The sequence below is a fragment of the Delphinus delphis genome, chromosome 9 (genome assembly GCF_949987515.2).
Source record: "Delphinus delphis chromosome 9, mDelDel1.2, whole genome shotgun sequence".
In the NCBI taxonomy this organism is placed as follows: domain Eukaryota; kingdom Metazoa; phylum Chordata; class Mammalia; order Artiodactyla; family Delphinidae; genus Delphinus; species Delphinus delphis.
This window is the reverse complement of record NC_082691.1, coordinates 21,119,009-21,131,581: the sequence shown is the minus strand read 5'-3', so window position 1 is coordinate 21,131,581 and position 12,573 is coordinate 21,119,009. Positions and strand designations below refer to the sequence as shown.

The 12,573-nt window shown below is 38.5% G+C and overlaps 1 protein-coding gene across 1 annotated transcript in view; it reads right to left on the bottom strand.

The window, feature by feature from the left end:
• The window catches only part of RELN (reelin), a 525,406-nt gene that overhangs the window by 108,861 nt on the left and 403,972 nt on the right, over positions 1-12,573 (bottom strand). The window contains exons 25-28 of the mRNA XM_060020286.1: positions 8,747-8,952; positions 5,953-6,124; positions 5,273-5,473; positions 144-376 (exon numbers count right to left, since the gene is read on the bottom strand). Coding sequence (XP_059876269.1) covers positions 144-376; positions 5,273-5,473; positions 5,953-6,124; positions 8,747-8,952 — 812 coding nt within the window. The remainder of the gene's footprint in view (positions 1-143; positions 377-5,272; positions 5,474-5,952; positions 6,125-8,746; positions 8,953-12,573) is intronic.

The window sequence follows — 12,573 nt, the reverse complement described above, 5'->3', positions numbered from 1 at the left end:
GAGCGTCATTTCCTCAAGAGTCCTTACAGCTAGAGTTTATGAATTCTCTTAGGTTATTGAGATAAATGAGATGAAGATACTGAGATAAATATATGCTCCTCAGAAATGGCAACTATGGCACATAATAAGAATGGTCACTTTACCTGGATGCAAGAGACCTTGGAATAACAATGGTGATTCTCGTCCATTCTTCAAAGTCCCCTGTGTGATACAGGGTGGGCTCACTCAGTTCTCTGGAGTTTCCTTCACATCCTTTGCCTGCAGAAGCTGGGTAACAGCCTTCTTTCACCAGAAACCAGGACATCCCAGCATCGTGAGAGTACTGAAGAAGAACTGGGGCAGCGCTGCTGAATTGATTGGCACACCCAATGTTTAGCTGTTAAAAGGAAAGACAAAATTATACAAGCTTTTGGTTTCAAGTCATCATTTAACAAATTAGGTGCTACAGCCATCAGGGCTCTTTCTACTGAGTTTGCACTAAATTTACAATGATAAGACTCGGGCAACTCAATTCCAACCAAGACCCTTTCAAAGGTTCTGGAAATCTCTGTATAGGCAAGCAATAGGGGATTTTCAATAGAAAGCGGGACCAGTTGCCCATTTTGTGGATTTCTTGAGATTATAGAAGGGAAGAGAGAAGCACAGATGGGACTGGAGTCTTGGACAAAAGATAAGAAGCCAAGAAACTGCTTTTTTTTGCTTTCCCAGACAGAGGGTATAAACAGAGGGAAGCAGACGATAAAGGGCTGTCCTCTTCAGAACATGAAGGTTACTGAAGCTGTCCTCTGCTTTCAGTGGAACAAGCAATTTTACTCTGGTTTCTTACAAAAGCTCAGTAAGAAATCATTCTCAGCTTAGATGAAAGAGCTAAGTTCTTGTCACAGCATCAAATAAGCAACACAATCCAGAAATAAAACTATTACTCTTCTGTGTACTTGTGTAGATGATTGTCATCACAGGATTAACAATATTCTAAAAAAAATTATAAAAACATGCAACCTAAATCCCAATGCCCTAGCACAACCATTTTTATTCTTGTTTTCTCTTCTAAACTTTATAAAGAAGCATTCAATACCCAGAAGTAGTATTACTGAATCAAAATGCAGAAACACTTTGAATTTCCTATTTATATGTGTTCATTTTGAATCACCTGGGTTCAAATGAATCAGTTTTACACAGCACTCAATATTATTATAATTTTAGACAGTTTCTTTCTAAATTAATAAATGATTGTATTACTGTTTTAGTTTATATATATATATATATATATATATATATTTTTTTTTTTTTTTTTCTTTTTTTGCGGTACACGGGCCTCTCACTGCTGTGGCCTCTCCTGTTGCAGAGCACAGGCTCTGGACGCGCAGGGTCAGCGGCCATGGCTCACGGGCCTAGCCACTCCGCGGCATGTGGGATCTTCCCGGACCGGGGCACGAACCCGTGTCCCCTGCATCGGCAGGCGGACTCTCAACCACTGCGCCACCAGGGAAGCCCCTAGTTTATATTTTTTGATAATTGTAAATGTCAGACTCTTTTCCTGGTATTTAATTACATGCTATCTTATATAAATGATCTGTTCATATCTTATTTCATTTGTTGGTTGGTGCCACCATAGAATTTTATTGTAAAGACTTTATAACTAAGAATAGTCAAATTTTAAAGAAAAAAATTGAAGAACTCAAAAGAACATAATCATGACCAAAAAATAAAGGACGCAGGAAAGGTAGGCCCATAGGCAAATAACATTGGGTCAGAGTTCAAGGGCCAACCAGCTCATCTTTGTGACTATAAGGTAGCTTGAGCCAGTCTTTCAAAAAAGAAGACTCCATATTTTCCTTAATTCCATGCTCAGAGCTAGAAAGCGTCTCTCAGAAGGATTTAAAAATGTGGCCAATAGCAATTTTATTGTGATTCATTTCTCCAAGTTTACATAGTTAAATGTCAAGAAAATAAAGACTTGACCCTCTCAGATGCCTGATTACCTTTTGTAACACAAACCCTTTTATTATATTACCAGTTAGTAAGCACAGTCTTCGGTTGGCACGTGGTGACAGCATCCACACTGGGCACACATAGTTATTTAGCTTTTTGTCTTAGACTTATTATCACTGCCACTGTTTCTAAAGTAAGCAAGTCGATGGAACTTTCAGTTCTGTGACATCTTTGTGATTTTTTTTTTAATTGACCTGCCTCTTAACTGTTGATGTCTTCTAGAATGCAGTTCTTGGTTTTCTTATCTTTTTACTTCATACTTGCGTCCTAATCTCATTCACAATCATAATTTCAGATTCCTTCTGAATCCCTATGACTCCCAGATATGGTCGCTCTCAGGTTCTCTGCACAATGTACATAACTACTTCCTGTACATCTGCCCTTCAGCAATCCACAGGCATCCCTAAATCCTATATTTGCAATTTCAGTGACTGGAGGTAGAAATGTGGGAGTCATTCTAGAATCCATTTTATCACCCAATAGGTCACCCAAACCTGTAGACTACTCACCTTTAACATCTTTCAGACCCATCCATTTATCTCATAATCCCAGGCTTCACCTTAATCTGGCCTCCTCATTTCTTACTTTGATGACTGCTCTAGCATCCTCACTTTACTCAACATATGCCCGACAATCTGAGTACTTCTCTCTGCCTCCTCTGCTATCCCACAGGTCCAAGTTCCCATCATCTATTATTGGGATCACCACAATAGTTGCCCAGCCAGTCTTTCTATCTCTGCCTTTGGCTCTGCCAGTGTACTCGCAACACAGTCACTGGAGTGATTCTTTTTTATTTTTTTTGCGGTACACAGGCCTCTCACTGTTGTGGCCTCTCCTGTTGCGGAGCACAAGTTCCGGACGCGCAGTCTCAGCGGCCATGGCTCACGGGCCCAGCCACTCCGCGGCATGTGGGATCTTCCCGGACCGGGGCTCGAACCCGTGTCCCCTGCATCGGCAGGCGGACTCTCAACCACTGCGCCACCAGGGAAGCCCTGGAGTGATTCTTTAAAAGCCTAAGTCAGAGTATGTCACTCTTCTGCTAGCCATTTTATTTAGAGCAGAAGTCAAAGTCTGATCTTATTTTTTTCTACCTGTCTCCCCTTCCTCACTTTGCTCTAGTCACAGTGGCATCCTTCTGGTTTCTTGAACTTTTCCAAGCACACTCCTACTTCAAGGCTTTTGTCGTTTTTGTTCTCTGTGCCTGGAGTGCTCGCTGCATGACTCCCTCCTTCACTTTTCACAGGTCTCAGATTAAAACTTATTTTATTACTGAGGCTAACTTGACAACCTTTTACAAAATAGTAATTATCCTACACCACCCTAGTCAAACTCTCTATTCCTAGTTATTCTCATAGCCTAGAACTGAGCCCGGAACATAGTAGATGCTTTACAAATATTTGCTGAATAAATGAATGAATGTACTTGTTGATTCCAGTTTCCCCTCCTGTTAAGTCAACAGAATGATCTTTCTAAAACACAGGTCTGATTTTTACATTCAATGTATTAAACATCTTCCATGACTCATCGCTCTTGGGTTAATATCCAAGTGACTTAGAGTATCACATAAAGCCCTTTAGGACAAACCTTATCTCTTATTTCTGTGGCAAATACTCCAAACTCCTTAAATTTCTGACATTTCCATTCTCACTTGCACTTTCATGTATTTTCACATATTTGCACATTCTGTTCCCTCTAACTAGAATCCCCCCACCCTCTCCACTTTTCAACTGGCTAAGTCTCTGTATTTCCAGAAACTTCCAATTTCAACTCATCCATCCATCCATCCATTTATTCAACCAGCAGATAATTTTGGAGCACCTGCCACATGCTAGGAACTATGTCAGGTACTCCTATAGTATCAGAGGCTCTCTCTACCACAGCACTCCAGCGACTGTAATGCAACTGTTCACTTTTCTGGCTCACTTGCTAGTTTCTGAGCTCCTTAAGGGCTTGGGCTATATTTCTCATCTCTCTATTCCTAGAGCTTAGTGTTGACACATGGCAGGCAGTCACAAAAACTTTACCAGCACCGTGCCTTTTGTAAAAATAACACCAAGTTCTTATTACAGATCCCAAATATACATTAATTATCAATCCCCAAATCACTCATATTACATATCTATTATCAACTGATAGCCACAAATCAACAGTTTTCTGCTGGTGTGATTCGAGAATTGAGACTTTTCTTAGGCATTATGCATTGTTGCTGGTTGTTTAAGTACTTGAAACATTTAGTAATGTTTTCTCTATTTAGATTTCTAAACTTCAGAATACCACCTTGCAGAGTTCAACACTTACACAGTATCATGATTTTGTGACTAATTAATTAGAAAACGTGCAAGATGAGAAAGAGCATATTATTCTGGCAATGTATTTGCTACTGGTGTTATTTTGTTCCCATTTTAGGCAATACCAACAAATTAATATAGAGTCATATACTGTTATGAGTGTTCTTTCCATGGCAATTTAGCATCAAAATCTAAACAGAGAAGGACAACACTTCACTAATCATCTTATTTATGACTGACTTGTTTACAGACCTCTGGAAATTATATTTGAAGAGGTTCCTGTAAACATCTGATCTCTTTAATAATTCCATTTGTAACTTATTTAGCATCTGCATCCTGCCATTATGCAAGGACCGTGTAGTTGTGCCGGCTCATTGAAACTGCATTACTTTCAACCCCAGAATTCACCAATGGGATTTTATTACAAACACAATGAAATTTTGATTAGGGTTCTGAAAAAAGAGCTTGTCAAAGTAAATACTTGTTATACATATTGACATGTTATCACAGCACAGAAAACAAGCAGCTTTTAAGAGAACAATGAAAATTAAAGTAAAAATTTACTCAATCAAAGGAAGAGAAATTGTTTGAAAACCCCATAGTAAAAACATAAAATTACTCATGAGTCCAAAAAGCACTGGTAAGCTGAAAAGGAGAACTTTTCCATTACCATTCAGAAGCGTGGGATTTATTAAGTCACAATCAGATTGAAATCCTCAAAGTCATCTTTCTTTTTAATTCTGGTAGAGTTCCATGAGCCCTTAAAGAAATACAATGACATAGCCACAACTCCTGGGGCTCATTAAAAACTGACAAGCTGTTTCCCTTATGGGTAGAGCTAAAAAGCTTTGCCATTCTAAGATTGTTGGCAACTTTGTTCAGATGAGTCCCTACTTTACTAGAATATGAATATTTTGTGTTCTTTGTGAATTTCATTTATAAATCTGGAAGATGGCTGCTCCTTAACCTGCAAGAAGTTTGTGCATAAATACCTTAAACTGCAGCACATATCCAGGCTTCAGCGTCAAATCTCGAGTTACTGCAAATCGATCCCCATCTGATTTTCCAAACACCATGGCTGATGGCGTGGCAGAGCAGAAAGTTTCATTTTTAACCATTCCTTCGTTAGCCAACATCAACCACACACTCATTTGATTCATAGGGTAATCAAAAGCCGGCTTCTCATAAAAGTTCTAATAGGAACAACACAAACAACACAGAAAGGCAATTTGGTAGCTTTGAAAACAAGAAAGGAATTTTCAGTTCATGACATGCAGGGCCATGTACTACTTGTATTTCTAGGAAAATACAGCAGACTCTCTAAATTAACATTTTTTTTGTTTTTTAAACTGCCATGAACTTTTTCTCCTGATTATTTAACAACTGAATATATTTTGCCACTGTGTATCTAATCATTTCATAAACACACTAATAATCATATTTAATGACTTGGCCAAACTTTCTAGTCTTGTTTTTTGTTTTGTTTTTTTAACATCAAAATAATCTATGAACTAGTAGCATAGAGAGGTAAAAAAGTTAAGTGCAAACACAGAAAACTAAACTACGTGTTCAAGTGTCAAGCACTAAATCTTTGGGGGAGTGAGTAGTTATTTGATCCCATCCTCTTTTACCATTCTATGTCTTCTTGGAGTTCAGACATAATGAGAAGTACCTGGGGTAAAGTTGGGTTGACAACTGGGATGATTTGTTTTTGCTTCTCGGACAGAATGATGATGTCATCGACTGCCCACTGGTCATAGCCCTCCCCTGAGAACACAGGCTGCCACCAGCGGAAACTGGTGCAAGGGGTCTTGGCAGCAGCTGGCAGCTCCAGATAGACAAATCTGCATAAAAGCAAATCATTTAGCGTTGGGAAAGGAAAAGCGTTGTTTTTCTTAGCAACTGTTAAAATAACACGAGTAGCAACAAGAGAAAGTTATGTTTTGTTTGATCTCTTGGTATTTTTGTAAAGTTTCTAAGTTGAGACAGATAAGACAAGAGGTTGAAAGTTGTAAGCAAGTTTAGTCCTGATCCTGGTTTTTCCGTTTGGAATTGTATCTGTCGGAGGCAAATATTTCAACTGCGTTTGATTCATTGAACAGTGTCTTTTGACTACTATGACAATGGCCATAATATTTTAAAGAAACCCTTAAGAAAAAGCTGTTCCTTTGTATGTTATTGCATTAAAATAGCATTACAATTTTTTCAAGGCAGTTCTTACTTATTGGGGGAAAACATAAATAAGCATTAAAAATGAAATATAAATCACCCATAAGCTACCACATGGGGTTGGCCTCTGTTAACAATTTGATGTATATCATTAAAGCATGTAATCTTTTACATAGGTGAGATATATGTATGATTCAGTATCTTACAGTTTAAAACTTAACATTATATCATAAGCACATTCTCATGTCAATAAAGTAAGTTCTTAAGATCATTTTACCGTTTATATAATTTTTCATCACACAGATGTGCTAGTATTTATTTCACTTTTCCTTATTATAAGTAATTCTGTGATGAAAAATCTTTATGTATAAAGCTCTATGTATACCTCAGTTTATTTATTTAGGGAAGATTCTTAGAAATGGAATTACCAGGTCAAATAAACTGGACACGTTTAAGGCTCTGGATTTTTCCAAATTCCTTTCTGGGAGGGTCATGATGGTTTGCAGGATGACATGAGAGGACCTGTCTTGCTGCTCCATGTGGAGAGAGCACTTGGTGTTGTCATTAAAAAATGACCATTTGACTGTTGAAAAATGGTATCTTTTTTATTGCCACAGAGGTTGGATATTAATCACATTTTATTAAACATATGTCTTCCCTGTTGTGTAACATCTACTCATTCCTTTTCCCCATTTTTCTATTGGGATCTTAGTGTTTTTCTTGATAATTTGTATAAGCTCTTTACAGGAACACTGATCCTCTATTTCTCGTATTTGTTGCATATATTTTCTCAGTTTGCTTTCCTTCTTTTCATTTTTTTTCTGTTTTCTTTGAAATATATGTGTTACATGTGTATGTAGTTTTACATCTGTATGTAGTATATTTCTGTGTAAGCAGTCCTTTTCTTTGTTAATTCTTGCGTTGAACTTATGTTTAGAAAGTTCAGGTCTTTTTCCAAGATCAGATAGCAACCTAAGTGTTTAACTCTTTAACCAGTCTTTAACAGTTTTTGCTGATGTAAGGTGATAATCTAAATAGGTACTTTTCCCCAAGAGCCTACCCATTTTTTTCTAACACCATTTGATTGAATAACCATTTCTTTATCATTGATAGTTGATGTGTCTTTTTTTCACATATGTTTGTACAGATATCTGAGTCAATTTCTGGGTCATCTATTTGGCTTGATTGTTCTATCCATGCACTGGTATCATTCCACTTTAATACTGTAGCTTATACAATATGTTTTAATATTGTGCAGGGCATCCCTCTATATTTTGTCAAAAGTTTAAACTATTTTTGCCAGTTTATATTTCCAGATATAAAGCTTCCCCCCAAAACATGCCACTAAGATTTTGACTGGAATAGCATTAAATGTAAATTAAGAGATTTCTTCATATCACAATGTTCAGTTTTCCTATCCAGGGATGCCGTATTATTTTCCATTTATTTGTTTTCTTTTATATCTCTGAAGGAAGTTTTGAAGTTTTATTATTTCCTTTACAGAGATTCTCAGTATTGTTTCTTAAACTTATATTTATTTATGTATTTGCCATCATGGGGTCTTCTTCTGATATCTTCCAATTCAGAATTTCTTAACCAGTTTAGTGTCATAGAACTCTTTGAGAACATGATGAAATAGCCCCTAAAGAAAAACTCCCTTAAATAAAAATGGAATATCTCTGGAATTTGAAAAAGCTAGTGAATTTTTGTTTGTCTATACAGTACTCTAGTTGCTTTACTGAATTCTCAGTAATTTCCAGATGGACAATGCTATTACTTGGAAAAAATAATTTGAATAGTTTCAAACTGTTGTTTAAACCAGTTTGGCCCCATTATCAATTCCCCTTCTACTGTATGGGGGGAATCTCACCAGGCTCCATCTCCCACCCACCATCCCTGACTCTCTCCTTGGATGTTATGACTCTTGTTAGACCTAGTTGCCTCTTCTCTGGTTTCCACCTCTCCCCCGTGTGCCTTAGAAGAAATGCTTTGGGTTGGTCTGTCTGCATATCTAATTGTGTTATATTATGGAGAGTTATGTCACCTTGAAATAACTCAATGTTTTAAAACAACGAACTTATGAACCTTCAATCTACAAAATAGCTCTATTGTAAGTATTATATCTAAAATATATTTAATTTGTAAGAATTGGATCTACATATTTTTCAATAATTTTTTTCCAATAAAATAAGGTTCAGTTGTAAAATGCAAAACAGGGATATTAGTATGGTAAGGCCTAATAATAATCAAGGAGATAATAATTATTATCGCACTGGAAGGAGACTGGGGCTGGTTACCTGGGTTTGCTGAAGTCTGAGAAGTACATCTCCGCCAGCAGGTGCCACTGGATGCCCCCATTGTTGCTGTACTGGAGAAGGATGCCCTCCTCTCTGCTGTCGGGCTTGTTGCACGCAGCACTCTCTCCACCGATCTGTATGTAGAACTGGACAAAGTCCACCCAGGAAGTATCCAGATCCCAGCTCACCAACCGTCTTTTTCCAGCCTTTTGGAAGAACAGAAAAATCACAGATTCAATTATCTGGGAGCAATTAGTTGTTTCCGTTTCAAATTCATATGAGCATCCTAGCACTATGTGGAGATGATCTTATTCTCATTTATTGTTGAGAGGAGCAGGTTATGCCATTTAACTGCTCCTGGATCCATTCTACTAGTCTCTACATCACTGACTCCCAGATTCGGTTATGAGATCCTTGAGAACTGCTAATTCCACCAAAGGGTACTGAAAAGTCTTTAATAATAAAGCAAAATTCATTTTAATGAAAACACTCCCAGCATTCGCTTTGGAAATCTCCTCCAGGCAGAGTCATGGAGAAGAAAGACCACATACATACTTTGAAATCAGCTGGAGCTGGGTTTGAATCTCAGCCCATGATTCATGCTGTTCACTAGCTGTGTGACCTTTCCGAGCTTTTATTTTCCTCAAAGTTATAACATGGGTAATAATACCTTCCTTACAGGGTGTTGTGACAATTAGATGAAATAATATGTTACATAACTTGCCTAGCACACGGCATCTCTTCCTGAGGGGACAATCTCTTAATAGATATGCCCCGGCTCTCCTCCTCCCTGGGAATTGAGGTAAAACAGGCAAGACACAAACTTCTTGACAAAAAGAGAGTACTGAAGTCTCTCCGGCTCCCAGTCAGTCTATTTCTTGGAAATAGAGAGGGTGGGAGGGATCATTAAATAAGTTTTTGCAACCATTAAATGGTCTCTTTGTGTCTTAAAAATGTTAAAAACTTCCTCAAATCCAGCAACTTGCTTCTTTTGCTTAGTGCATCCCCTGCCTGTCACAGTTCTGTTGTGAGGTATGAGATACAAATTGACAAGGTTTGTCATCATTTCTGTTGTCTCTAAACGGTTTCATGCTAACAGGATTGAAAAAAAGTTTGCTGATAAGATTCTTGCACCCAAACTGATTCTGCCAAAGCTAACCCATGGACTGCACTGAGTGGTCTTAGAGAGTTTCCGAGGAGTTCAATTAATATTTGGGAAGAAAACCTGAGACAGAATACACAGTATAGAGAAAAGCACCCCTCACACTTATAATTTAAACCCTACTCTAATCCACTAAGTTAATTAAGAAAGGGTTTCAGTTATTAGAAGTCACAGGGGAAATACTTGGGGATAATTACAGGAGTACACTGTTACTGATAAATCTAAAGCCAATTAAGAGATTCCAAAATAGACAAGGGTGCCAGCAAAAAGAGAACTGAGGTCAATCCTGAGACAGAAACTCATTTTTTGGAACTCTCAATTTTATGTATGTATTAGAAGAAATCGTAAAATATACATTTTCAACGTGTTAGATGTGCTTTTCATTTTTCTTGCTGTTGATTTGAAATAGTGTTAAGTGGAAACAACTCAGAGATTATTATAATCTGACCTAGAATTTTCGTGCCTCAGGATCAGTACAGGAAGAATGAATTTGAGAAGAACCTAGCTGGTTAATTCCCACCCAGCAAACTTCTATGAAAACCCTGGCATGTGGAAAAGAGCCAGAACGATAAAGATCTAAGGTGAGGAGAATGATAAAAATCCAACTATCACAATTAAATGGTTGGAATGATTGGTCAATTGTGAAATTCACAGAACAGTGTTGTTCTTCCAGGAGACTATGGTGTTGCTCTATAGAGATTTTGAGAGTGTTTTGTGGGATTATTATTATTATTTTTTTTGCGGTACACCGGCCTCTCACTGTTGTGGCCTCTCCCGTTGCGGAGCACAGGCTCAGCGGCCATGGCTCACGGGCCTAGCCGCTCCGCAGCATGTGGGATCTTCCCGGACCGGGGCACGAACCCGCGTGCCCTGCATCGGCAGGTGGACTCTCAACCACTGCGCCACCAGGGAAGCCCTGTGGGATTTTTTTAAAATGAAAAATATCATACAAATGCTTGGTTTGGCACTGAAGATGTTTCTTCCTAGAGAGTAGTACAAGTCATTTTCTTTTGTCTGGTGACCTGAAATGCTGAACATTGTTTTAAAGGGGAAAAGAGAGAAAAAGGAAATGGCTCAGGGCAAACTATTTTGTCAGAATTTAGAATCAGATGTTAACACACGGTTTGCAGTTTTTCTACTATACTATGATCAATGTATTTATGTATATGTGTAGATATATATAAACATGTAATATGCATATACATGTGTTGGAGTAATAGATTAAGGACCTCCTCATTCCTAGAGTGTGGAAAATACCCTCCAATTTCCCCCAGCATTCTAGGTTAAAATGTCTTCAGTGTTTAGATAAAATAATACAGAATTTAAAGGTAACGCCTACAGAATCTAGAGCCTTTATAACAAAACCTCTAAAATGCTTTATAAAAACTTTACCTTTTGACTTCCATTAAAATCTTCTTTAATCAAAATGCCAGTAGAATAAAAGTCTACTATATTTATTTGAAAATAACCATTTCTTTATAACTTTCTGTTGTTTTCCAATTTTCTTTCATCCATTCATTGATTTCTTTCTTCAGCAAATAATTACCGGTTGCCAGTGATACCAAGCTCAATACCACGTGTTATAAAAACAAACTTGAAAGGGGAGTCCACAGATACGTCCGTGCAGGGAGAGTAATAACTTAGGGCTGCAGACCAAGTTCTATCCCTTGTTAAATCCCATTTGGTCATATGATTAATGATCAATGCTCCAATCTATTCAGTCTCAAGGGTATTTATTGATATGTAAATGCCTAACGCAAAGCATGCATTTCTGAGTTGAACATCTTATCTAGAAGTTTGGCTCAGTCAGTAAGACTGTGCATTTTGCTGGGTACTGTGAGAATAAAAATAAAAATATGATCTATATATGTAGGGAACACAATGAGAGGGGCAGTCAAAGAAAGGAAAGATCAGTGTACTCTGCCCTAGTCCCAGAAAGCCCCATGGAAGTGAAACTGAGCAGGACCCTGTGGGGCTTCTGGGCACAAAAGCCTTTCCGTGTGCCCCACTCCTTGTTTGTAGGGAATAGACTCCAGCCTCTATGACCTTCCCTGAGTCCCAAAGGACAGATTCAAACAGTTGTCAATCAGGGAAGGGAGGGTATGCAGAGACAAGGGAGGAACGGCCAAGAAACAATAATGCAGCCTTGGCGCAGGGTTGTGGTTCTGCCTCAAGGGATACACATTAACAATATCTTTTGAGCTCTTTATAGAACTAAAACCCAACAAGTGGCAGATGTCAGCATTCTTCATACCAGAGAAGACCACCTGAGGCCAGATTAAAGGAGCCAGAGAAGCCTATCAAGAGATCACCTGAAATGAGATTAAAAGAGTGCAAGGGGCTTCCCTGGTGGCGCAGTGGTTGAGAATCTGCCTGTTAATGCAGGGGACACGGGTTCGAGCCCTGGTCTGGGAGGATCCCACATGCCGCGGAGCAACTAGGCCCGTGAGGCACAACTACTGAGCCTGCGTGTCTGGAGCCTGTGCTCCGCAACAAGAGAGGCCACGATAGTGAGAGGCCCGCGCACCGCGACGAAGAGTGGCCCCCGCTCGCTGCAACTAGAGAAAGCCCTTGCACAGAAACAAAGCCCCAACACAGCAAAAATAAATGAATTAATTAATAAACTCCTACCACCAACATCTTCTAAAAAAAAACAACAACAAAG